Source organism: Balaenoptera ricei, chromosome 10, assembly GCF_028023285.1.
Source record: "Balaenoptera ricei isolate mBalRic1 chromosome 10, mBalRic1.hap2, whole genome shotgun sequence".
NCBI classification, from domain to species: domain Eukaryota; kingdom Metazoa; phylum Chordata; class Mammalia; order Artiodactyla; family Balaenopteridae; genus Balaenoptera; species Balaenoptera ricei.
The window spans coordinates 96,172,275-96,198,313 of NC_082648.1; the positions used below are offsets into that span (position 1 = coordinate 96,172,275).

The following is a 26,039-nucleotide window of genomic DNA, read 5'->3' on the forward strand; positions in this document are numbered from 1 at the left end:
ATCCCCCAAATACTGTGTGTCAATCCAGACACAGGTCCAGAGCCCCTGGAGACCTCAGGCTGAAAGGGGGTACACGCAGGAGTGTTCTCTGTCTCTGCAAGGGTCACCCCCACCCCCGCCCACGCCGGGAGCAGTGGGACTTCCCAGGCCTTGAAGGCACACTTCCACTTCTATTTGTGTGGCTGGAGGCAGCAGCTCTTTTTTTTTTTTTTTTTTAAATAACCACAGCACACTGGGCTCGTCTGTTCAAGCAGCCAAGAGAAACAGAAGCCACTGCTCGCCTGGGGAGCCTGTCTCTGCAGTCCCCTTGATGCCCCTGCCCCCATTCTCCGCGGGCCTCCTGGTGGGGGCACGGGCCCAGCAAGGCAGATAAGAGGGGAGCCGGCCCTAGCCCGGCACCGCTCTAGGCCAGCAGCACGCAGCCCCTCCCTCCAGCTGCCCCGTGAAAATGGGAAACCGAGGCTCAGGGAGCTTATAAAGTGCCTGAGGGCGTATGTTAGGGCCCAGATGTGACCAGCAGTCCTGTGAGGTGACCACCCTGACTGCACATCGCACCCCCCCCACACCCCCTCCCGGTCAGCTGCTGTCCTCTGGGGCCAGGGTTAAGGGCACACGCTCTCCGGGGCTGTCAGGATTGCGGTGGAGTCCCCGTGCCTCAGCCCCACCCAGGGTTCCCTGGTAAGTCCTTTTGGCTGGAGGAGGAGGCAAGGAAGTTTTCGGAGCCCCAGAAATGACAGCACACGCCTAGCTGCTCTGGGCAGAAGCCTCCCCTTGGAGGGCAGCAGTGATACGGCCACAAACAATTTCTCAAGTGTCTGAAGTGGGATGTTCCTGCTCAGTCCCGCGGCCCCACAGCTGACCCCTGCTACCACCGCCTCAGCGCCGGCCACTGGCCTCCCTGCCCACATCCTGCTGGAGCTTCAGCAGCGGACGTTTCCCAGACCGTCGTGGGTTTTGGCAGACAATCTGCACTGAAGCCTCTGGGCCCCCCGAGGCAGCCGCAGGGATTAAGGCGGGGGGGCGGGCAGGGACCAGCATTTCTAGAATCTTCAGGCAGTGCCATCTGGTACAGCAGGAGAGCACGTGGATGCTTTGGAGCCTGTCAGATCTGCTTTCTAACTTGGCCTCTACCACTTAGCCGGCTAGGGACCTGGGCCAGGAGCCTGGGTCTGCTCACCTATAAAACCACACGAGGGCTTCCCTCGTGGCGCAGTGGTTAAGAATCCCCCTGCCGATGCAGGGCACACGGGTTCGAGCCCTGGTCCAGGAAGATCCCACATGCCGCGGAGCAACTAAGCCCGCGCGCCACGACTACTGAGCCCACGTGCCACAACTACTGAAGCTGGCGCGCCTAGAGCCCGTGCTCCGCAACAAGAGAAGCCACCGCAATGAGAGGCCCGCGCACCGCCACGAAGAGTAGCCCCCGCTCGCCCCAGCTAGAGAAAGCCCGCGTGCAGCAACGAAGAACCAACGCAGCCAAAATTTAATTAATTAATTAATTAATAAAACCACATGATACCAACCTCACTGGAGGATGTGAAGTACGTGACAATAAGTGCCATTGAACCCAGGCTGCAGGACACATTTAGGGGGCAACTGAGGCAGGAATGGGGGTTAAAGGGTCTTTCCATTACTGACTTTGCAGGCTGAATAATAAACAGGGCCAGGCACTGTCCTAAGTATTTTACAAATTAATTTATTTAACCCTCACAACCTGTCAGGTAGATGCTATTATTCTCAAGCTACCGAGGAGGACAAAGGCTCAGAAAGGTGAACTACCTTGCCCCAGGTCACCCAGCTGGTGAGAGGCTGAGCCCAGCCAGCCAGCTCCATCGACACCAGTAAGCTCTGTCTTGGGTTGGAAATAAACGTCCATCGATGCGAAGTCTTCACTTGCCATTCAAGTCGGCTGTGTTTATTGAGCTCCTGTGACTATGGCATATTGCTAGGCCCCTGAATTCAGCCTAAGCCAGACAAGGCCCAGGCCCTCCTCAGGAGGAGACCCAGCAAGTCATTAGAGAAGGGGTTGGCTGGTGACCTCTGAGGTCCCCTTCCACATCTGCAGTTCTAAAACTATGATCTCAACATTCACTGATTGAAACCTCTGAGTCCAAAAGTCTCTGATGACAACATCCTTCGAAGGAACAGCCAATGATCCAAACTTCAGGGCTTCCAACCTTTTCACGATTCAACATCTGAGTGTGCTTGAGCTTAAATATACCCTAAAACATACCCCTTACCCAGCTAAAAGGTACAGCAGCCCCACCCAGGCTGGACATGGAGGAGCCAGGTGCCCTGCCTGCAAAGGCTCTTGGGTCTGGCTGGAGGGGAGTCTGGAGCCCAGATGGGAGGCCCAGAGCTCAGGTGGCCTGATTATACGGCTCAGTTGTTTCCACAGCAGCTGCTGCTACAGCCCACATAGATTGACCCCTCCCCAGGCTGCAGCTGGGGACTCAGGCCCAGGCAAGACTAGGGGGGACAGGGGTAGAAGCCAGGCCTTGCCCTGAAGGACCTTCAGAACAGCTGGGGAAGTGGACAAGCCCAGGCCAGTGTGGTCTGGGCCAGACGCAGGGCTGGAACAGGATGGGGACACCATGTAGCCTGGAGATTTCCCAGACGGCAGGACAGTGGCACCTGGTGTCAAGTTGCTGCCTTGGGAGTCTTCAGTTTCCTAATTCTGCACACAGTAGGTTGTGCCCATTGCGGAGACAGGGGAAACTGAGTCACCACCAAGTTCTGGGATCTGTCCAGTGAGGAAGGTGGAGAGGCCAGGACTAGAACCCAGACATTGCAAAGCGCAGCCCCACATTTTAAGAAGCCAAGTCGGAACTTCCCTGGTGGCGCAGTGGTTAAGAATCCGCCTGTCAATGCAGGGGACACAGGTTCGATCCCTGGTCCGGGAAGATGCCACATGCTGCGGAGCAACTAAGCCCGCGCGCTGCAACTACTGAGCCTGTGAGCCTAGAGTCCACGCTCCGCAACAAGAGAAGCCACCGTGATGAGAAGCCCACACACCGCAATGAAGAGTAGCCCCCGCTCACCGCAACTAGAGAAAGCCCGCGCAGCAACGAAGACCCAACACAGCCAAAAAAAAAAAAAAAAAACAGAAGCCAAGTCTATACTGGACTCTGATGTCTCCCTCCATTGAGGCATTCCTCAAGCCCTGGCCCCCTTAGAATCCCCTCCAGGGGCCTTCCAGCTGGGAGAAGGGGAAGTGGGCAGGGAAACCTAACCTGGGATCAATCCCCTCATCCTGGCCTAAGCCTTTGATCCAGGAGCCTCCCAACTTCCGGCCAGGATTCCACACTCAGGTTCCCTTCGCAGACCCTCCCCACCCCACCAGGGTCTGCCTGGCTCTCCCTTTGGAGAGTTGGAGGGGCAGCCAGTGTCCAGCACGTGCCCACTGTGTGCCAGGCCCCATGTTGGGCCCGGGGCACACGGAGATGTCTGAGGTGGAGGTCCTGCCCTCAGAAGTGCCCAGTCTGCCCACCCACACACAGTAGGTGCTCAAGTAACCCTCAAACTGAACTGAAACTCCAACAAGGCAAAGTGCAGTAGGTGTGCTAGGACCCTACCCCAGGCCCCTCCCTCTCCCCCCACCCCCCGGAGCTCCTGATGCCCAAGGGGTGCAGGGGTTCAGAGTAAGAAGAGCCTACTGTTTGCCAAAGGCTCTCATCTTGTATAAACTGGCAGTTATGGAGCATCTACTGTATGTCCCAGTGTGTTTTGGGTGGAGAGCCGAAGAAATAACTACTACAGTACTGAGTTTGGGGAGGTCAGAGAAGTATCCATGTCCTTGCCTTACAAGAAGTTAGGGCAGGGACTGAGGAAGTCTGCCGGGCGAAGGGATTTCACAGACAGAGGAAACTCGCGGCTGGGGCTGGAAGACGGCAGGGTGTCAGGGAACTGCTCTGGGAGGTTTCGCTGTGGCTGGAGGGTGGTGGGGACCCCCGTGAAAGGGGCGATGGGAGCAGAAGTATGGGTGCTGGAGGAGCAGGCAGGAGTGTCTTATCCACTCTTCCGGGTGGGGAGGGTCAGGACAGCTGACCCACAGGCCATTAGAGACAGTGAGTCCAGAGTTCCAGGGAGTTGTCCACGGGCACGCTGCAGCAGCGTGGCCCCAGGAAGCCAAAGCCTCCAGCCCATCTTCCAGCAGGGGAGCAGGGGTTGACTTTTAGCTCAAGGTGGCCAGGAGGTCCTTCCGGAAGGGAGTCTAGGACAGCATACTTTGGGAGGCCTAGATGGGCCTGTCCTTGGCCTCTGCCTCCTAAACATGGAACCCTGTTTTCCCTTTAAGAGGGTGCCAAAGTTATTTATACCCAGGGCTTGCAGGCCGGCGGGTGGGGCAGGAACCCAGGAAGCCGGGCAGGCGCGGTGGCAGGAACGGGCTTACCTGCTTCCCGCCACCGGGGCTGGGCGGGGCGGAGCGGGGAGGAGGGGCCGCGCGCACAACCTGTGGATCGCCAGGCGGCCGGCGGACCCACACTCGCCGGGACCGTGGTGGGGCGACCTCGGGGGGCCCGGAAGACGCTAAAGAGCGAGAAAACAAACTTGGAGAGAGGAGTGACCTGGGGGCCGGGGGCGGAGTCGCCAGCGGGGGAGGAGAGAGTGAGCAGCAGCGAGAGCGCGGCTGGCCCAGGAAGCGGAGAGCGCCGCCCACCCACCCGGGGCGAGAGAGGCAGCGCGGGCAGAGGCAGGCTGGGCCGGGGGCTGCCGGGCCCTCGACCCCCACCGTGACCCCGCGGCCCCCAGCCCGCCCCCAAGATGATGAAGAGGCAGCTGCATCGCATGCGGCAGCTGGCCCACACGGGCAGCTTGGGACGGTGAGTGTCAACCCCTTCCCTTCCAGTCCCATTCTCACCCGGCAGGACCCTAGGGGAGGTGGGAGGTCGGGGGGAGACTGAGGACAGCTGGACAGCCACCTTCTGACTGGCCACCTCTTTTCTTCCCCTCTGAATGCCACCCCCTCTCCCAGCCAGAGCAGGAGGGGCAGGCGCTGGCCTTTGGGGGAAGGGGCACCCCTACCCGTGATTGGAGGGTGGGTGGAGGATCAAGGATGCTGGGTCTTCTCTGTCTCCATGAGCCCCTGAGTGGACGGTCCTCTCTGGCCTCACTTGTCCCTTCTGTACAAGGGGGGACTGTTAACCATCTCTGGTTGCCTGCGGGGGAGGGACGGTCAGGGCCCCAGACCTTGCGGGAGCAGCAGAGATAGGGTCCTGGCAGCGATGGGAGGAGGGGCCGCCCCTGCCCTGCCCTGCGCCTCTTCCCGCCGCCCTCCAGCCCAGAGGCCTCCTTGCTTCTCTGTCTTGTTTCTGCTTTTCTCAGCCTCAGATGGAAACATCCCCACATTCCCACCACAGCCCCTGAGCTGGTGGTGTGGAGGGCGGAAATTTGGGGAGCTCCCAGGGCCTGTCTTCTCTCCTCTTCCCCCTGCGCTGGGAGTTTCTCATTCTCTGGGCTCAGGGGAGGGGACTGGGTGTCCACAGACCTGCTCTAGTCACACACTGGCGCAGATGCCTATATGAGCGTGAGCAGTCAGGCCACCTTGCTCTGAGCCTCAGTGTCCCCAGCGTGTCCCCGGGCAGGGGCCCAGGACCTGCCCACCACCACAGTCCAGAGTCCTTTGTGACCAACAGCCCAGGAGTCTGAGCTCGCACACTTCCTGTTCTTGGGGCAGCCCGGGCCTCCTCTCCCCAGGTCAGCAGAAGAGAGAGGCTCCCCCAGTCCCCGCTTCGGTTTCGGCCGCCCTCTCTCAGGACACAACCCTGGGTGGAGGAGGAAAAAGCCCGGTATCCTATTCCCGCCCCCACAGAATGTGTTCCGACTGGGATGAGGCAGGCGGGCCACCCAGGGCGGCCTGACTGGGAGGGACACTGGAAGCAACTGGGGTTCAGGTGCCCTGTTTGCAGTTGGGGGACAGGAGGAGGCGGGGGTTTCCTAACCTGGGCCAGCTCAGCAGAAGCTGTCTCCCCCTGCAGCACCCCGGAGACTGCCGAGTTCCTGGGGGAGGACCTGCAGCAGGTACGTGCCTGGGCCGGCAGCGGGTGGCAGGGCAGGCCCATGCAGGCTGTCAGCAGAGGGCCAGGCAGGGATGCCATTGGGGGCCCGAGTTGAGTCATTCCCACGCTGTTGGCAATGGGGTCCCCAGGAGGAGGGAAGAGAAAGGTAGTTCCTGCTCTGGGGGAGAACAGGACAGTGGGGCATGGGGAACAACAGCCCCCCACGATCCATAACCCCTGGACCCCCTCCCAGGTGGAGCAGCGACTGGAGCCGGCCAAGCGAGCAGCCCACAATGTCCACAAACGGCTGCAGGCCTGTCTGCAGGGCCAGAGCGGGGCGGACATGGACAAGCGGGTGGTGAGTGGGGGTCCCAGGGAGGAGGGGCCTTGGCAGGACACCTCTGTCCAGCGGGGCAGCGAGGTCGGGGCTGGGGTCTCCCCACTAGTCTGAGTTTCTGGCACCAAGGGGGTGGAGACTGCTCTGTCCCAAGGCTCCTCCAGCACCCCACTCATGAGGTCCTATTTCTTCCCCATCCCCTTCTTGATGCCGCCCGCCTGCACCAATCTTCTGAGCCAAAGCCACGCCTCTGACAGCACCTGAACCTCTCTGTCCAATCAGCACCCAGAGCAGGTGCTCACAACTGGGCAGTCTGTGAGGGCTTCCTGAAAGAAGTGGCATTTGAGCTGGATTTTGAGTGTTACTCACTGGTGTTAACCAGCAGCCAGTATTTATGGACTGATTACTGCTAGTCTGTTACTAGGATATCTCCATGCATTGCCTCACTTAATGCTGAAAACAACCTTAGGACGAGGCTGCCCTTATTAGCACTGTGTACTGAGGAGGAAACGGAGACAGAGAGGTAAAGTGACCCACTCAAGGTCACACAGCTAGTAAGAGGCAAAACTGAGATTCGAACTCTGGTCTCCCTGACCTAAGCTGGTGCTCTCTACAACGCTAGGTAGGAATGTGGGGGGCAAACTTGTAACTGGGCAACAATTCCATGTGGCCAGAGCAATAGGGAACCGTGGAGGGTTTTGAGCTCCACAGGGGCTAGGTCAGCCACAGATGCCCTGTGGCAAGGGAGAGGGCCCACTCTGAGGTTGTGTTCCTGGCTCCTCCACCCTCCCTCTAACTGTGAACTGGGGCAAGCTCCATGCCCTCTGTTTTTAGTTTTCCATTCAGTGATGGGACTTGGTCCATCACTCCTTCGTGCCCAATCAAGTGGCTTCTGGGAGGGGGCAAGGGGCCCTCAGATGGGTGGGGGCTCTGTACATGGTTATGGGGAGCTGTCACCTCCACCGTGCCTTGTCCTCATCCTGCTTCTACTCTCACCTGTGTCCGTGGCCCTCCTGGGTTCCCGCCTCCCCTGTCCACGCCCAGGGCCTTGGTGGGGATTCTGCCCCCAGGAGACTCGCCATGTGCTCAGGCAGGGGCATGGAAGCAACCTAGTGGGTGAGCACATGCGCTCACACTCACAGCCGGCCCCGCCCTTCCCTGCAGAAGAAGCTTCCCCTCATGGCTCTGTCCACCACGATGGCCGAGAGCTTCAAGGAGCTGGACCCTGATTCCAGCATGGGGTGAGCACGACAGGGACCTTGGCCCTCACCTGGAGATGCCAAGGAGGGATCTGGGTCAGGAGAGGGTCCCAGTCAGGGAGGGCATCCACGGTGGAAGGATGACCAGGCTGGGAAGAGTGTCCAGGTCAGTGAGGGCGGCCAGACCTGCGCGGGCGTTGGGCTCAGTGAAGACGAAGGAGAGATAGACGGGGGGTGATAGGGAGGGAGGAGGCCCCCCTCCCCGGTCTCTCCAGAGTGGGGTGAGGGGCTGTGGGGCCCGGCCCACTGGGTGCTGTGTCCACAGGAAGGCCTTGGAGATGAGCTGTGCCATTCAGAACCAGCTTGCCCGCATCCTGGCCGAGCTTGAGATGACCCTGGAGCGGGACGTCCTGCAGCCACTCAACAGGCTGAGTGAGGTGACCTTGCCCCCTCCCTCTGCCCCCAGCATCCCCAGCCTCCAGCTCCCACCTCCGCAGCCCGCTGAACCCTTCCTGTGCCCGCCCCCAGGAGGAGCTGCCAGCCATCCTCAAGCACAAGAAAAGCCTGCAGAAGCTGGTGTCTGACTGGAACACGCTCAAGAGCAGGTGGGAGCCACAGCCTCTAGGTGAGGTTCACGCCTACTTCAGCCTACGGATGTGGCCACAGAGCTTCGAGGCCCTTCCCCCACTAGGAGGACACTGCAGGGCCCACTGAGTACAGTTGTGTGTCCTTGTGCACACACCTGGTCCTTAGGAAGACATATGGGGACAGTGCGTGTGAGGGTGCCTCTGTGCGCGTATGTGCATGTGCTTGTGCCAGCTGGGGTACCCAAAAGCCCGGGATAGCCATAAACAATCCTCCAAGATCCCTGGATGGCGGGAGGGGCCCCACCCTCCACTCTGGAGGTGCATGGCCCTGATCACCAAGCCCACCACCAGGGGGTGCGCCAGAGCACTCTGCCCAGGGTGGGCAGAGACTCAAGGCCAGTTCAGCTCTGGGATTTGCATCTATAAATTCCGGAATCCTATGTGGTCAGGCCTATGGAGGGGCCCTTGGCTCTGGACATGCGATGGGGACAGTAACCTCCCCACCTTGGGATCATCCCCAGGCTCAGTCAGGCAGCTAAGAACTCAGGCAGTGGTCAGGGCCTGGGTGGCGGCCCGGGCAGTTACACCACCACAGCCAACAAGGTGGAGATGCTGAAGGAGGAGGAGGAGGAGCTGAAGAGGAAAGTGGAGCAGTGCAAGGTGAGGGCACTTGGGGCTTCCTGGGTGTGTGGTGGTGGCAGGGGTGGGTGCTGTCCCCATTTCTCAGATGACGAAACTGAAGCTCAGAGAGGTGACGTGACTTGCCCCAGGCCACATAGCTAGGAAGCAGCAGAGCCGAGATTTGAACCCAGGCTGTCAGGCTCCAAGGCCTGTGTACTTAGCCATTACCTTGTAGCCCCTTCTGTCTATACCATGCGCATAACACCTGGGAGGCAGAGACGCCTGTTCACCAGAATCTCAGTGTGTTTGCTAAGTGAGTGAATGAATGAATGAAGGGTGGGTGAACAAATGAGTGGTGAGTAACACAAGGCACTGTGCTGAGGATATAGGGACACAGAGAAGAGGACTAGAAGCTGTAAAAGCCCCTCAAGAGTTCAAAGGGGTCCCTGCGGGCTGGCCCCAGGAGCAAACCGTAAGCAGAGAGAGGAGAGCTGGTTGTGACCCTCCCCGTACAGCTTGGGCAAGTTGCTATCCCCTCCAAGCTTCCCCGCTGGGCCCCAGCCTCGCTGGTATAAGCCCTCCCCTCTCTGTCCCCAAGGACGAGTACTTGGCCGATCTGTACCACTTTGCCACCAAGGAGGACACCTATGCCAACTACTTCATCCACGTGAGTCCAAGACCAGGCTCCTGCCACCCGGAGCTCAGGGGCCACTAAGACCCCCTGCGAGATGGTGGGAGGGAGGGGTCTGCGTTTGTGGCCCCTGGGGGAGGCTCAGCTTCCCTCACTTCCCCCGGGGGTGCCCCCTTGTCCCCATAGCTCATGGAGATTCAGGCCGATTACCATCGCAAGTCTCTGAGCTCACTGGACACGGCCCTGGCTGAGCTGAGGGAGAACCACAGCCAAACAGGTGGGGACACAGGCAGGCCCCGACTCCCACCCTGCTTGGGGCACGTTAAGAAGCTTGCACTCCATCACGAAAGGCAGCAGGGAGCCAGGGATGAGTTCTGAGCAGGGGAGCGCTCAATTAGATTCGCGATGAAGAGATTGCTCCGGCTGCTGCGTGGAGGATGGAATGAAGGGGCAGCACTGGAACCCTGTTAGGAGGCAGAAGGGAGGTGACGGTGGCCCGGACTGGGGTGGGGGCAGTGGAGGTGGGCGGATTCAAGAGATGTGTTGGATGACTTCAGGATGTGTGGCATGGGTGGTCAGGAGGGAGGTGGTAGCCCCTTGAGAACGTCTGGGGATGCCCCTGTCTGCCCTGACCTGGATGCTCAGAGGTGGGAGGACCCTGGGCCGCTGATCTGTCTCGTCCCTGCAGACCCCTCCCCCTCGATGATGGCCGCCCCCTTCTCCAGGGTGTATGGGGTGCCTCTGGGAACCCACCTGCGAGAGCTGGGCCGGGACATCGCCCTGCCCATCGAGGCCTGCGTCATGATGCTGCTTTCTGAGGGCATGAAGGAAGAGGTGGGACTCACTGGGGTGGGTGGGGAAGGAGCACCAGGGCCCTCACTCGGTCCCACACCTCCTACACGCTGCCCGTGCTGGGACCTGTAATCCCACCATTAGCGTACAGGTGCCGGGAGAAGGCGTGGCCTCCTGCTGCTGAACTGATACCACCTCCCACTTAACGATGCTCACGTGGGCCGGGCACTGTGCCATCAGCCCTTTGCGCTCCTTGTTCCATTGGATTATCCCAGTAACCCTTGGGGGTAGCCCTCATTGGCTCCATTTTGCAAGGGGGAGGCAGAGGCCAATGGGTAGACGTGCCCAGCAGGTGAGAAGGTGGCCGTGAAGCTGGAGACTCCACGTGAGTCACAGCCACACGCTGCCCTCATCCGTCCTTTGCACCTCGGTTGTGCTAGTGTATCGGCTGCTTTCCTGAGGACAGACCCTTAGGAGGTGGACCACACCCAAAGACAGACCTAGGCTTCAGGACAGTCCTGCTGGGCCTCCTATCTCCCTTTCACTCTTAACCAGACTCCTGTCTCCCCACGACTTTTCTGAGCTCCTCCCGGACTTCCCGTTTTGCTCAGAATCTTAGACCTTGAGAGTCGAGAGGAACCACGAATACAGTGGTGTTCACTCTGCCCACCAGCCCAGTGGGGCCCCCGAGGCCTACTCCAGGCCATGAGTGGGCCAGGGCCTCCCAACTGGGGTGTCCTGCCCCGCCCACCCCTCCGTGATCCCCACCTGCCCCCTCTCGCACCTCAGGGCCTCTTCCGTCTGGCCGCCGGGGCCTCAGTGCTGAAGCGCCTCAAGCAGACAATGGCCTCGGACCCCTGCAGCCTGCAGGAGTTCTGCTCTGACCCCCACGCTGTGGCAGGTACCTGCTCTGAGGAGCCCTGGGTGGAGAGCCTTCCCCCCAAATCCCTTCCCTGAAGCTGCCTGAAATGATCCCATGGTAGTTTGGCTTAAGGCCTGATAATCTGCCAAGAAGACATCTGAGGAGACATAGGAGTCCTTAATGTTGAGGTCCATGGTGAGCCCCCTGAAACGTGTGTATGTTTTCCTGGGGACAAGATCACTAGGCTTCATCATTTTCTCAAAAGGGCCCGTGGCCCAAAGAAATGATCAGACCTAGACACGTTAGTGTGAACAAGGGCTAAAGGTTCCTAACATGGAGAGAGCTGAGGACTGGGGGTAAAGTTGGGGGCTTGGGGGGCTGCATCTGAGCCCCCGCCACCACTCCAGGTGCCCTCAAGTCCTACCTGCGGGAGCTGCCGGAACCCCTGATGACCTTTGACCTCTATGACGACTGGATGAGGGCAGCCAGGTGAGGATGGGGTCGGGGGGCGGGTGCTGGGGAGGACGAGGCTGCAGAGGGGCCACTCAGGGCAGGCTCACCAGGTCTCTCCCCCGTCCACAGCCTGAAGGAGCCAGGAGCCCGGCTGGAGGCCCTCCAGGAGGTGTGCAGCCGCCTGCCCCGTGAGAACCTCAGCAACCTCAGGTGAGCCCCCAGCCCACACCCGGCCTCCCCAAGCCAAGGCCCAGCTGCCACTTCCGGGCCGTGGGCTGGCGTCCTTGTCCTAAGCAATATTTCTGAAAATACCACTTTGAGGTATTAACTGTATTTTTTTATACTAGACATCGAACTGAACACATACCTTGAACCTTGAAGCCACACCACCCGGCTTTAAATCCCACCTCTGCCACTATGTGGTCCTAGGCTAGCAATTTAACTCTCTGTGCCTCAGCACCCTCGTGTGGAAGACTTGGAGCATAACAGTCCCTACTCTGTAGGGTGGCTGGGAGGTTCTCAACTTAGTGCCTGACACGTAAGGTGGTGTTCAGTAGGTCAGCTAATGTAACTAGTAAAAATTTTCCTAAATGTCCTGTGTGGTGTCTTTGCCACTCTTTGGCAATCCCAGGCTGGAGGAGTCTCAGGTCTTGGGGGGCATCCATGGGTGTTCATGACCCAAGATGCCCTGCCCCTGGTCCAAGTCCCCCTCCCACGCCCCAGGTACCTGATGAAGTTCCTGGCACGGCTGGCCGAGGAGCAGGAGGTGAACAAGATGACACCCAGCAACATCGCCATTGTCCTGGGGCCCAACCTGCTGTGGCCCCCTGAGAAAGAAGGGTGAGTGGCCACAGGTTGGGGGGAAGGTGGCAGTTCCCTCCTCCCCCCCTGGGCCTCAGTTTCCCCATCCTTGGAGTAGGTTGAGCAGCTCCAATTTTCAAGGCTGCTGTGAGGAGCAGCCAAAGGGATCATGGACCCCATGGGGCTTTGGACATAGGCATTCTGGGTAAAGGCAGTAATGGGGTGCTTGGTGGCCTGTTACGGGGAGCTGGGAGCCCAGAGATATGATTCTAGTGCCCCCCACCCCCCGCCCCCCACCTTCCAGAGATGGGCCTGAGGAAGTCACTCTGGACCTTCATTTCCTCATCTGTAAATTGGAGAGAAACTAGACAAACATTGAGGATTTTTGCTTTGGGAATTAGATGAGATAATAAACGGAGAAATGCTTTGTAAACTGTAAAGTGCTGTTTTATGTGAGGGGTTGTTATTCACCTGATCCTTGTGTCCCCAGTGCCCAGCACAGGGCCAGAGAGTTGGGGTCACTAGACTTTGCTAAATGATGACTCACTTTCACTTTCTTTTTGTCCCAGGGACCTGGCCCAGCTGGACGCGGCCTCCGTCTCATCCATCCAGGTGGTGGGCATGGTCGAGGCTCTGATACAGAATGCAGACACTCTCTTCCCTGGAGGTAAATCTCCCGCCTTTGTGAACGTGTCCCTTTTTGTGCCGTCATCTGCCCAGCTTGGTGCCCTCCAGACTCAGCTTCAGTCCCTGGCAACCCTGCAAACTCACCACAAGGCCTGGAGGAAATGGCTTCTCCACTCTGAGCCTCAGTTTCTCATCTGTAAAATGGGGATGATGATGCCTGCTTCGTGAGATTGTTGTGAGGCCCAGCTGGGAGTGGGAAGGCGAAACATGGTCCAGACAACATCAGGGGAAAGGGAAAGTGGTCCCGACACCGGCTGAGGCGGGGAGGCCTGCAGAAGCTCTGTAAGTTCATATCTGCTCCCTTCTGTCTGCAGATACCAACTTCAACGTGTCAGGCCTGTTCTCAGGGCCTGCACCCCAGGACAAGGTCAGCGACAGGCCAGCTTCTGAGGAGCTTCCGTCGATTGCCACGCCCACCCCGGCTGCTGTACCAGCTCCAGCTTCAGCCCCTGCCCCAGCCTCGGTGGCTCTCAAGGAAAGGTAAGGACTGACGGGTATGAATGGCCCCTGTCCTGGCCTCGAGATGCCCAGCCTGAGGCACCATCTCTCAGGGTGTCCAGTAGCATTTTAGGAAATATTATATTTTCATCCCAAATACCAGGTTTTCCAGTTTGGACTGGGTAGGATAGAGACCTCAGAGGCGTATTCTTCTCAACCTCTGATGTGTTCCCTTCTGTGTTATATGGTTCTTTACTGAGCACCTACTATGTGCCAGGCACTGTTTCAGACCCTGGAGATTTAGGGAACTAGGGAACTGATCATTTTGGAATGTGTAAATTCTGTACCTTCCAGCCTTCTCTTTGGTCCTTTAAATCGGAAGGTTTAACATGGTACCATGTTGCCTCCGTACCCAGCGGGTATTGATCAGTTATCACAGACTGCTGGGGCCCAAACCATGAATTTCCTCAGATGAGCAAGACAGACAAATGCTGCCCTTAGAGCTCGCATTCCAGGGAGTGGGGAGACAGAATCAACCAGAACACTGATGAAGGCACAGTATAATGTCAGGCGGTGATGTGTGCTACAGAGGACAGTAGAGCAGGGTCGGGGGGTTGGGGGGTCGAGTAGGGAACAGGAGTCAGGCCAGGGGGGCTCAGGAAAGGCCTCCCCAAGGAGTAGCCAATGGAGCAGAGCCAGGAATGAACCCTGGCCTCCTCCCCTGCTTCTCGTCCATTCTCTGGCTTCTAGTGGCTGGAACATCCCGTGAAGATCACATGGAGGTTGAGAGCTGAGATACAGGGGAGGCCCTGCTTTCTACCCCACATCTTGGCCACATGAGGGACCTCAGACACTGCCGCAGTGTCACACAGCAGCCAGGGCTCAGTGGATACAAACTCTGGCCCATGCCAGAAGCATCTTATCAGATCCCAGGCCCAGCCACAAAGTGGTGGAGAACAACTCCTGGGAGGACCCAAACTCAGCCTGTTGGCTGGGAATCTCCCCAGGATTCCAGGAGTCCTCTGGGAGATGGCCAAGGCTGACCCTGACCCTCTCCTTCCCTCGCAGGGCAGAGTCTGAGGCACCCCCCAGACCAGCCTCCCCCAAGGTCAGTAGGAGCTCCCTGGAGGCAGCCGCCCCAACAGAGGACATGGCTCGGAGGAGTGAGTTGGCTGTGGGAGGAGAAGGGGGGCAGAGGGTGGGCAGGGAAAGGGGGCGGGCAATCCCAGACCGTCCCATGTTTTCAGACAGCCAGGGGAGATTCACCTCTCTGTGCCTCAGCTTCCTCCTCTGTGTAATGGGACAATAACTGCACCTGCCTTGTAGGGCTATTTGGAGAATTAAATGGTGCTGCCTGGCCCATACCCAGCACACAGTAAATGCTCGATAAAGGTCAGCGATTGAGTGTTGGGGGCAGTGGAGTTCAGTCCCTCAAGAAGACCAGGGATCACAGAGTGAAGAGGGAGGATGGGGTCTTCAAAAGACAGCGAAGGAGGGCAGTGGCGGTGCTGGTGGTTTGGTAGCCTCCTTCTGAGCCCCTTTGGTGCACTCACCTGTTCAGGTGGCCTAAAGCCAGGTAGGTGAGAAGGCCGAGGGTTCAGGTGGAGAGTCAGCCAGGGTAACTAGGACACTTGGGACACCCAGCCCAGGAGGCTCTAGAGTTTTCCACCTGGATGGGAGTAGGTGGGGCAGCGTCAGGAGCCTCTGGACCAGCAGGAGCTGGCAGGTCGCACACGGATCTTCTTACAGGAGGGGGCTTCTAGCCACCTTTCCTGGATGGGGTGCAAGCAGGATGTGTGCTCACTGGAGCACAAGTCAAAGGATGGTCACAGCATCACCTGCGCTGGTCCTCACGTCAGCCCTGGGAGGTCAAGGTTGTCATCTTATCTCACCGATGAAGAAACTGAGGCTCCCAGGGGGCAAGTGATTTGCCCAGGTCCTCCAGTGGGTGGGGACAGAGCTAGGACCAGGGTCCAGATGTCCTGCCCCACCTAGCCCCTCGGCTGCCTTGTGAGGTTGGACTGTGCAGGGAGATCTGAGCGCTGGGGTGGGGCAGTTCCGGTGGGCTTCTGAGAGGAGGTGAGGAGGACCCAGGTGGCAGGTGGAACAGGCAGCAGTTCTTTATTCAGCAACTCTGTACTGAACACTTACACTGTGCTAGCCAGCTGGACATCAGCTGGCCTCGCTTAGTTTACATTCTAGTCAGGGAGACAAGCAATAATCGAGCAAAATTAAAACTGACAAGATCATTTCAGAGAGCAAGAAGTCCCGTGAAGAAAATACGACTGGAAAATATGCCAGTAACTGGGGCAGGGCGGGGGAGGGGCCCTCTAGCTGAGGACAGACGTGGACCGAGGCCCGAATGGTGAGCAGCCAGCGTGGAAACTGTTCCCGGCAGAGCGAACGGCAGATACAGCAGATTCAGAGATCCCAAGGTGGCGTCGAGCTTGGGGATTTGCTGCAGGTAGTGTAAACGCCTAACCGCCCCTCTCCTTCCTCCACAGCCAAGCGCCCAGCGCCAGCCAGGCCCACCATTCCGCCCCCCCAGGTCTCCAGCACCCGCGGCTCCCCTCCAGCCCCACCCCCGGCCCCTGGCTCTGACAGCCCTGTGACCCCCCGGGCTCTGCCCCGCCGTCTGGTTGGCAGCAGCCTCCGGGCCCCCACGGTGCCACCCCCATTGCCCCCCACTGCCCCCCAGCCTGCCCGGCGCCAGAGCCGGCCTCCACCAGCCTCCCCCAGCCCGGCCTCCCCAGGGCTAACCTCCCTCATCCCAGTCTCTCTGAGCGCACCTACCGATGTGGACCTGGGGGCGGCCGCAGAGGAGGGAGGGGCCCCTGAGGCTGCAGGCAGGGCCCCCACTCCCCCAGTTATCCCCCCTCAGCCCCGGCCCAGGAGCCTCGCCTCAGAGACCGACTGAGCCGGCGGCTTCTCCCCGACAGCCCTCAGCATCACTCCTCCCCACCTTGTCCTCCCAGGACACAGCCTTCACCCGTCCCAAGGGGGTGAGGGCCTCCAGCCTTTGCCTACAAGTGCCTTGGTGTCCGCTGGGTCGGCCCTCACGGCAAGGAGGACTCAGGACAGTCCTCCACTTCCATACCTCTTACTCTTGGATCCACCCTGGGCTTGGGGGCGCCCCCTCAGCCAACTCCCCACTCTCTGGCAGGGTCCCAGGGGAGCCGCCGGAAGGAAGGAGAGGCTTGCCTGCTCCTACCGGACTTTTATTTTTCTCTTGCCAACATATTTTTTTGTAAGGCTGGTAAATAAATTATTTTGGACAAAACTGGAGCAGCTGCCCAAATGATAGTTTTATTTTCTGTTCTTGAAATAAAGAAGCCACTTTGATAAAGAGGAAAAAATTACCTGTTCTTTGCCTCCTTTCTTTTTTCTTGTCTGAAATAATAACAACCAACATCTTTAGCGCTTACTCTGTGCTACACATTGTGCTTTTCTATGCATGATTTCCATTTAATCCTCTTCCAGGGAAGTAAATCCCATTACCTCTTACAGGTGAGGAGACTGAAGCTCAGAAAATGACCAAGGTCACATGGCAAGTGAGGCATGGACCTGGCCCAGGTCTGCCTGATTCCAGAGCCTGGATCTGTCCCTCACATCCTGAGCAATTTATTTAACTTCTTGGAGTTTCCTTCATCTGTGAAAACATTTTAACAACTTCCACCACAGAAATGTTGGTTTGAGGATTAAAAGAGACACACTTGTAAAGACCAAGGCACCGCCCTTGCACACAGAAGTGCCCTATAAGTGATGACTGCTGTTGCTGTTTCCCCCAACCTGTGGTGTTCTCTGCTCCTGGAGAAGGCAGGGAAGCCCCCCCTGTGGAGCAGGGATGGATCTGTCCTCAAATATTCCCTGAGGCTGCTCTGTGCCAGACTCTGGGCTAGGTCCCAACTCAGCCCTACGCCCTAGGAGCTCCTGGGAACGGACGGGCAGGAGAACTGACAATTAGAATCAAGTGTCATGGGGGTTCCCTGACGGTCCAGTGGTTAGGACTCCACGCTTTCACTGCCGAGCACGCAGGTTCAGTCCCTGGTTGGGGAACTGAGATCCCGTAAGCCGCGTGGCAAGGCCAAAAAAAAAGAAAAAGAATCAAGTGTCATGGCACTGGGAACCCATGTTAGCCCACTTAGGGGCAAGCCAGTTAACCCAGACTGGTGTGTGTGCGTGTGTGTGTGTGTATGTGTGTGTGTGTTTATGTGTGTAGGGTGGACGTCTAGAAGGCTTCCTGGAGGAGGTGGTATTGAGGGGGAGTCTTTCAGGAGCTGGCCAGCTAAAAAAGGGAAGAAGGAAGAACATTCCAAGCAAAGGAGACCACCTATGCAAAGGCCAGGAACAAAGGCCCAGGGCACTGAGGAACAGAAAATATCAGCCTCAGAGCCTGAGTGACAGGGTGTGGCTTTTCCCAGGTCTTTGAAGCTCCAGCTGCTCCTAGGGGTCAGACACGTCTTCAGAACCTTCTCAGAGGTTGGCAGACAACCTCAGAGTTGTGACACATTCCTCCCCAAGTGGGGACCTAGGCAGCTGGGTCCCATCACTGCCCTGGGCAACTGGCTACTTCTGCTCTGTCTCCTTCCCGCTCCAGGGTCCTTGGGTGACAGGCTGCCTCTAGCCCAGTGTCTCTCCACTCTGGCCTCACAGTAGAATCCCTGGGTAATTAAAAAAGCAAAGAAATTTTGAAATGCCGGGTCTCACCCAAAACAATTAAACTAGGATTTCTGGGATCCTGCCACACATTGGTATTTTAAAAAAATGTTTCTCAAAAGTCATGGAACTGGACTTTCCTGGTGGCTTAGTGGTTAAGAATCCGCCTGCCAATGCGGGGGACACGGGTGTGAGCCCTGGTCCGGGAAGATCCCACATGCTGCAGAGCAACTAAGCCTGTGCGCCACAACTACCGAGCCTGCGCTCTAGAGCCCGCAAGCCACAACTACTGAGCCCGTGTGCCACAGCTACTGAAGCCTGTGCGCCTAGAGCCCGTGCTCCCCAACAAAGAGAAGCCACCTCAATGAGAAGCCCGTGCACCGCAAGGAAGAGTAGCCCCCACTTGCCGCAACTAGAGAAAGCCCACGCACAGCAACGAAGACCCAAAGCAGCCAAAAATAAATAACTAAAATAAATAAATATATTTTTAAAAAGTCATGGAACTGTACATTTAAGATCTACACATCTTACTGTATGTAAATTATATCTCAAAAAAAAAAAAAATCTTTTCCCTGGGGACTCCACTGCACAGCCAGAGTGGAGAACCACTGGTCTAGACCAAGGGCTCCAGCGTCCGAGAGGACACCGTGTGCCTCTCTCCCCAACACACCCACACTCTTCTCAGGACTTCGCTCGGAACTGGTGTGATCACGGTTCAGAGGGCAATGAGATTTGACCCAAAGATAACATCTCCTTTAGTATCTGTTTTCCTCCTAGCAACCAGCTGTCTTAAGCTTCTGATTGGCTGGGGAACGCGGAGCGGACCATATTTTCTACTTGTAACTCCTTATTGGTCAAAAGGAGCGTCAGTCTCTCAGCCTCCCATCCCTGCAAGAGGCTAGTTAGGGCTTAAGCTCAGCGACTACTGGCCCAGTGGAACTAAGGGGAGTGACGAAGGACCAGACTAGGCCGTCATTGGTCCTTTTCCCTCGGTGGCGGCTGCGATTCCGCCCTTTTCTCCAGGTTCCCTTAGCTCGCGGCCCAGCGCCTCCCCGAGGCTCTAGCCCCCATTGGCTGCGGGCCAGGCCGTGACCCCGCCCCCTGGCCCTTCCGGAGCGCCGATTGGCAGGTGCCGGGAACCGGCCAGCTGCGGAAGAGCGCGCCGTGCTCGCGGAAAGAGAGCGGTGCGGCGCGAGCGTGCGGGCAGCCAGCCGGCTGCATGGCGCGCTGCGAACGGCTGCGCGGCGCGGCCCTGCGCGACGTGCTGGGCCGGGCGCAGGGGGTCCTTTTCGATTGCGACGGGGTGCTGTGGAACGGCGAGCGCGCCGTGCCGGGCGCCCCGGAGCTGCTGGAGCGGTTGGCGCGGGCTGGCAAGGCGGCGCTGTTCGTGAGCAACAACAGCCGGCGCGCGCGGCCCGAGCTGGCCCTCCGCTTCGCGCGCCTCGGCTTCGGGGGGCTGCGCGCCGAGCAGCTCTTCAGCTCCGCGCTGTGCGCCGCGCGCTTGCTGCGCCAGCGCCTGCTCGGGCCGCCGGACGCGCAGGGCGCGGTGTTCGTGGTGGGGGGCGAGGGGCTGCGGGCCGAGCTGCGCGCCGCGGGGCTGCGCCTGGCGGGGGACCCCGACGAGGACCCGGGCTCGGCCCCGCGCGTGCGCGCTGTGCTGGTGGGCTACGACGAGCACTTCTCCTTCGCTAAGCTGAGCGAGGCCTGCGCGCACCTGCGCGACCCCGACTGCCTGCTGGTGGCCACCGACCGCGACCCGTGGCACCCGCTCAGCGACGGCAGCCGGACTCCCGGTGAGCGCGGGGCTGGCGGGGAAACTGAGCTAGGGGGCGGCCTGCGCTTATTCCTCCATTCCTGGGAGTGGGGTGGGGAAGGGGCGTCTCCAGGTGACAGGTGAGGAACAGGAGGGATGTGAGGGCGGTCCCCACCCAGCAAGAGCCCAGGATGCTTTTATGTCCACATGTGGTAATTCTTGCAGCCCTCACCCTGTGAGGGGCAGCAGTGGGGTCCCGGTTTGACAGATGAGGAAACTGAGGCCCATTGTGGCGCAAGGAGTTGCAGGCGGAATCCAGGGCCCCGACTCCCAATCCTAGCCTTTCTGAACCAGCCTCAAGGGCTCCTGCCATTTTCCCCACCCGCCATCGGGGTGAGGTCGGAGCGTTGGGGACAAAGCCTGGAAGGATTCCCCCCCCGTTGGAGGTTTCAAACAGGCGTTTCTAGCGGCAGGTTGAAGGCAGGTGTGTGGGGAGCACAGAAGGTGGATGGAGTTTGACCTGAGTTCCAGTTCCAGCTCCAGGGCTCTGTAATCTTGTTAAGTTACAAAACCTTTGAGCATCTCTGCCCTGGGTGTAAAATGGGAATAGTAACCATGACAGTTTCGCTGAGGAGAGAGTGATCAGGATGAGTGCCTGCTACACAGTAGGTGCTCAGATGATGTAAATTGTATCCAAGACCTCTCCTATTACAGAGCTTTATGAAGCACCTTGGTGTCTGTTATTTAGTTTCAGAATTACTCTGGAGATGGAAGTTATTGTCCGATTTCCCAGTTAAACTGAGGCTAAGAGAAGGGAAGTGAGCCACCCAAGAGCAAGAGGATCTGAACTTGGGTCTTGAGGCCACCTTACCCCCAACCTCTGAACCCCACCCCCTCCATCCAAGGCACTCTTCACTGCTGTCATTTGGGAATTCAGATCTGCAGAGAAAGCAGGAGCAAGTGAGGCTCCTACATCTTGGAGGGTTCAAGTTAGACAAGAGCAGATGGTAGCAGAGGCTAGCTGACAGTAGTGAGTGTGTGTGTGGACAACCAGTCAATAAGCTGAGGGCAGGGACAGATCTCCATTGCTCACTCCCTGCTGGCCGCTGACTCGATTGATACCGAATCCTAGGAGGGCAGGGTGGAATCGATTGAGGAGTAGACACAGTATTAAGATGGGTGGCAGGGAGGTCCTAGAGCTGAGGAGATCTGGGAAAGCTTCCTGGAGGAGGCATCTTGCAGGACAGGGCACTAGGGAATGGAACAGGGCTTGAGCCATGGCAGAACCAGTTCCAGGCTGAGAATCTTATAGTTCTAGGCCTGTCTTAGCTTTGCTGCATGACCACTTCAGTCTCAGTTTCCCCATAAATCCAAGGTGAGGGCGCTGGTCAGGGCTCCCAGCTGCAGTAGTTCATGCCCTAGGCCATGCTATGCAAAGTGAGTTTCTTTGGAGGCCTGAAAGCTCAGGTTAAGGCTGTGGGTTCAGAAGCTCCTCCAGGGGCTCAGGAAGGATGATGTGGAGGAGCTGGGGAGAGACCAGGCCCTGCTCACGCGTGCCCCTTGGGTCTCAGCACCCACCTGGCTTTGCCCGCCGGCTCTGCTGGTCATTCCCACAGCCAAGAGGGGGAGACAGAGCTTAACAAATAGAGCACTGCTGTCCTGTTTGGGCACAACTGAATCATGCAGCTTTGAAAGTGGAATAAAAACACTAATAAAGGCCCCAATATGCATAAAATCTGAAATAATGCTAATCTCACCCCAGTTCCCCCTCTGCAGTCCCTATGGGTCTCCTAAATTGTGTGTTTACCTATTTACCACCTGGCAGCCACTTGAGCTGGCAAATAGAAATGCCTGTTGTCTTAGGAATACGTCACCAGCAAAACATATGCCAGCCTTGGATGACAGGATGTTGAGAAGAGTAGGATGTAGTGGTCTGAGGACAGAGTTAAGTTCGTAGACTCCCCTGCTTGGATGCTCGCTCACCCAGGGTACGGATCCTAGTTTCATTCACTGCTCTATTCCCGGTGCCTAACACAGTGCCTGGCATATAGTTGGGCCTCAGTAATATTGGCTGAGTGAGTGAGGTGGGACATGGGGGGCCAAGAGGGATCGGCTCCGACCTGGTAGGAAAGGAAGATGCTGGGACTTCCCTGGTGGCTCAGTGGTTAAGAATCTGCCTGCCAATGCAGGGGACATGGGTTCAAGCCCTGGTCCGGGACGATCCCACATGCTGCGGAGCAACTAAGCCCGTGTACCACAACTGCTGAGCCTGCGCTGTGGAGCCCGTGAGCCACAACTACTGAACCCGGGTGCCACACTGCGCCTGGAGCCCGTGCTCTGCAACGGGAGAGGCCACTGCAACAAGAGGCCTGCACACAGCAATGAAGAGTAGCTCCTGCTCGCTGCAACTAGAGAAAGCCCCCGTGCAGCAACGAAGACCCAACACAGCCAAAAATAAATAAATAAATTTATTTTAAAAAGGAAAGAAATATGCTGACAGAGCTACCATTCTTTTTTTTTTTTTTTTTTTTAATATTTATTATTTATTTATTTATTTATTTTGGCTGCGCCAGGTCTTAGTTGCAGCATGCAGGATCTTTAGTTGCGGCATGCGAACTCTTAGTTGCAGCATGCATGCGGGATCTAGTTCCCTGACTAGGGATCGAACCCAGGCCCCCTGTATTGAAAGCATGGAGTCTTACCCACTGGACCACCAGGGAAGTCCCCAGAGCTACCATTCTTGAGCTGAGAAAATCACTTTGGGGTGACACAGTTGAGCCCTTCCCATCCTGGAAGGAATTTCTAACTAACAGGGCAAATGGCTTTTCTTCCCTACCCAGTTCTCCGGAAAACAAGCAGGCAAGTTCTAGGTCAGAGGTCAGGGAGACCTTCCCAACAGCGTTGCTCTGGGCCAGCTCTGCCTTGATCCTAAGGAAGTTCCTCCTCCTCATCGGGGGGGCCACAGGGCTGAGGATTCTTCCTGTTTGTGCACCTTCTGTGTCTTCGGCTTAATCAAGTTGAGTGTCATCCCCTGTGAGAAGGGAGACAGGAGGCCCAGAGCATTTGGGGTCAGACCAGTGGAGTACTGATGTCTAGTAACTGGAAGAGTCTTGATTTATGCCTTTTGCCAATTTCTGTGGTGTAAGTACTCCCCCCACTGTGGCTGATTTCAGCCTACCAACATGAAGTCACTTCTCATCATGGGGTAGGGAAGATATGTACACACCATTCTGTAATATTTCCATCATTAGGATGCAGGTAACCTCAAGAGCACAGATAATGGTAAAATAATTAGGAAGTGATGAGTTTTGAGAATTTATTACCTTTGTTTTAAACATATTTCACTTGATTGTTAAGTTTATATAAGTTGACTTTTTTAAAAAAATTATTTATTTATTTATTTATGGCTGTGTTGGGTCTTCGTTTCTGTGCGAGGGCTCTCTCTAGTTGCGGCAAGTGAGGGCCACTCTTCATCGCGGTGCGCGGGCCTCTCACTATCGTGGCCTCTCTTGTTGCGGAGCAAAGGCTCCAGACGCGCAGGCTCAGCAATTGTGGCTCACGGGCCCAGCCGCTCTGCGGCATGTGGGATCTTCCTAGACCAGGGCTCGAACCCGTGTCCCCTGCATTGGCAGGCAGATTCTCAACCACTGCGCCACCAGGGAAGCCCATAAGTTGACTTTTAATAGTGGCTTTGTTTAACCACCAACTCATTTCAGAATTGCTGAAAATGAAACATTCAGCACTCCCAAGCCAGTACAAGCTGGCCCTGCTTGTGTCTGGGTCAGACCTACCTGAATGCATATCCTTTATCTGCCACTTATTAAGCTGTGCAACCCTGGACAAGTTACTTAACGACACTGAACATCAGCTTTCTCATCTGTAAAATGGGCGTTCATGAGCTCCCACACAGCCCCTGGCACTTTAGAATGTGCTCATCATTAGAGTGAAGGTAGAACATTCTGGCACAAAGATATACCCCTGAGACGGGCACAGTGGACTCATTGTGTGGGACAGGATGGTACTGGGCTGGGAATTAGCCTTTTCTAAACAGTCCTCCTATTGTTAAACACTTGGGTGCGTTCCACAATTTTGCTTGTTATAGTTACTGAGGCCACGGACATCTTCAAGCATGTAGCTGTTTGTCTCCAGTTTGAATTCTCGCCTTGTGATCACTTTCCCAGTGGAGGCTGACTGGGTCAGAGGTGCGAACATTTCTGTGCCCTGCTGTGTTCCAAAAGGGCTGTGCCAGTTTCCGATGCCAGGAGCACACATTCTTGTAGCAATGACCACAGCTGCTGTTCGTTAAGGGCTTTTCTGTTTCCAAAGCATTTGCCCCTGTCGTGCTCACAGCACCTCTTTGAAGGTAGGCATTACTTGGATCCCCCTTTCCAGTGAGTCTAGGGAAACTCAGAGTGGTTGGCTTGCCCAAAGGCGTGTGGCTGCCTGGATAAAATTGTGAACCGCACGCAGGGCTGACTGAGCCAGGCCCGGTTACATGCAGTGGCTCATTCAGGCCTTACAATACCCACATGAGATACTGCCATTGATATCCCCATATAAGAGATGGGAAAACTGAGGCACAGGGAGGTTAAATAGCCTGCCCAAGAAAGGTGGAGATGGGGTGTGAATGCAGGCATCTGGTTGCAGAGTCTGTGCCCTTAACCCCTACACTAAGACTTGGAAGTAGGTGGCCTTTTAACTCATTTCAGTGCCTAATTTGACCCCCGTGCCAAGCTGCCTCGATGGGAATTCCAGTTTCCGGGCCTGGATGCTTTCCCCGCTGCCACCCGCACTGACCGAGTCTCCATGTCCCTGCAGGCACCGGGAGCCTGGCTGCCGCCGTAGAGACAGCCTCAGGCCGCCAGGCCCTGGTGGTGGGCAAGCCCAGCCCCTACATGTTCGAGTGCATCACAGAGCACTTCAACGTGGACCCCAGCCGCATACTTATGGTGGGCGACCGCCTGGAGACCGACATCCTCTTCGGCCACCGCTGTGGCATGACCACCGTGCTCACGCTCACAGGCGTCTCCTGTCTGGAGGAGGCCCAGGCCTACCTGGCAGCCGGCCAGCACGACCTCGTGCCCCATTACTATGTGGAGAGCATCGCGGACATGATGGAGGGGTTGGAGGACTGAGCCCACCTGACCAGCAACTGCGGCTGCAACCCTTGCTCACCCTTTTCCTGTAGATGGAGGTGATGGGCCAAGAGCTGCATTAAGGGCTACCAGCTCCCTGGCCCCAGTTTCTACCCTGGTGGGGCTGGAACCCAGGGAAGATGTCAGGGCCCTCGGACCCCCTTCCAGCAGTGGCTGGGCACTCTGCCGTCCCAGAAGCTGCCCCCTCCCTGCCACTGGTTTACCCTGGCCTGACCCAGCCAGGTGGCCTTATATCCTGCCCTGTGACCTCCACTTGTTTAAATCTGGGCCCTGCTGCCTTGTGAGGACTTACCCCAACCCTGAGCACTTAATCCCCTACCTCCTCCCTGGGGCTTCTAGGGCTCTACCTGCTCCTGGGTCCTGGCCCTGGGTTCCTGTTGACCAATCAGAGGTCTAGGTAGCCAAGAATCATCATTGTCCTGAGCCCTGAATGGACCGATCAGAAGGCTAAGTAATAGTGACTCGTTGCTCTTGGGTCTTGAGTGGACCAATTGGGAGCCTAAGCGACAATGACCCTTTCTTGTCGTAGGTCCGGGGTAGACCAATCAGGACCCTAGGTAATAATGACCCATTAGTCTCTTGGATCCTGAATAGAACAATCCAGAAGTCTGAGAGACAGTGGCCTCTTGACAATCTGGGTCTGACTGGACCAGCCAGGGGTCCAGATTTCTGTTCATAAATAAGGGTCCAAGTGCTGAAGACACCCCTCCTCCACAAAGGGGGCCACTTGGTGGCTCTGGGGGCTTCTGTAACTGAGAGCCCCACCCCTCCCTGATCATGGTACCAGACCAGTGTTGACGGTGGTCACAGCTTGGGAGGGGGGCTTTTGTGGCCCGCCCCCCGTGCTGTCAGTGTTTGCTGTGCCACCTCTCCCCCGTGCCCACCCCCAGCTATTTATTATTGCGTGCCAGTGATGGTGGGGATGGGGGCTGGGCCTTCCCTGCCACCTCCACCCGTTGTAACCAGTCCTCCCGTACTTAATAAAGTGCGAGTGGGAGTGTCTGTGGGTTGAAGTCTGTGTCCAGGGTGGGGCGGGGGGAGGAGCCCCTGCCTGAGCCTGCTCTCCC

General features: G+C 57.4%; 1 protein-coding gene across 5 annotated transcripts; it reads left to right on the plus strand.

The window, feature by feature from the left end:
* Positions 1-4,470: 4,470 nt before the first annotated feature.
* On the plus strand, positions 4,471-25,974 carry LOC132373555 (chronophin). Of its 5 annotated transcripts, none has more exons than XM_059936916.1 (18): positions 4,471-4,823; positions 5,979-6,021; positions 6,253-6,357; positions 7,501-7,577; positions 7,861-7,972; positions 8,064-8,140; positions 8,644-8,782; positions 9,342-9,410; positions 9,561-9,651; positions 10,063-10,208; positions 10,956-11,067; positions 11,436-11,517; positions 11,611-11,691; positions 12,205-12,321; positions 12,852-12,949; positions 13,284-13,449; positions 14,476-14,570; positions 24,635-25,974. In XM_059936916.1, exons 1-18 carry the CDS (start codon positions 4,765-4,767, stop codon positions 24,949-24,951), a joined length of 1,986 nt encoding a protein of 661 aa, XP_059792899.1. In that variant the 5' UTR covers positions 4,471-4,764; the 3' UTR covers positions 24,952-25,974. The 5 variants fall into 5 exon arrangements, with proteins under 5 accessions (XP_059792899.1, XP_059792898.1, XP_059792894.1 ...); XM_059936915.1 differs by lacking the exon at positions 24,635-25,974 and adding an exon at positions 16,571-16,708 and having other exon boundaries at positions 14,476-14,581; XM_059936911.1 differs by lacking the exon at positions 24,635-25,974 and adding an exon at positions 15,912-16,409.
* Positions 25,975-26,039: the final 65 nt, after the last annotated feature.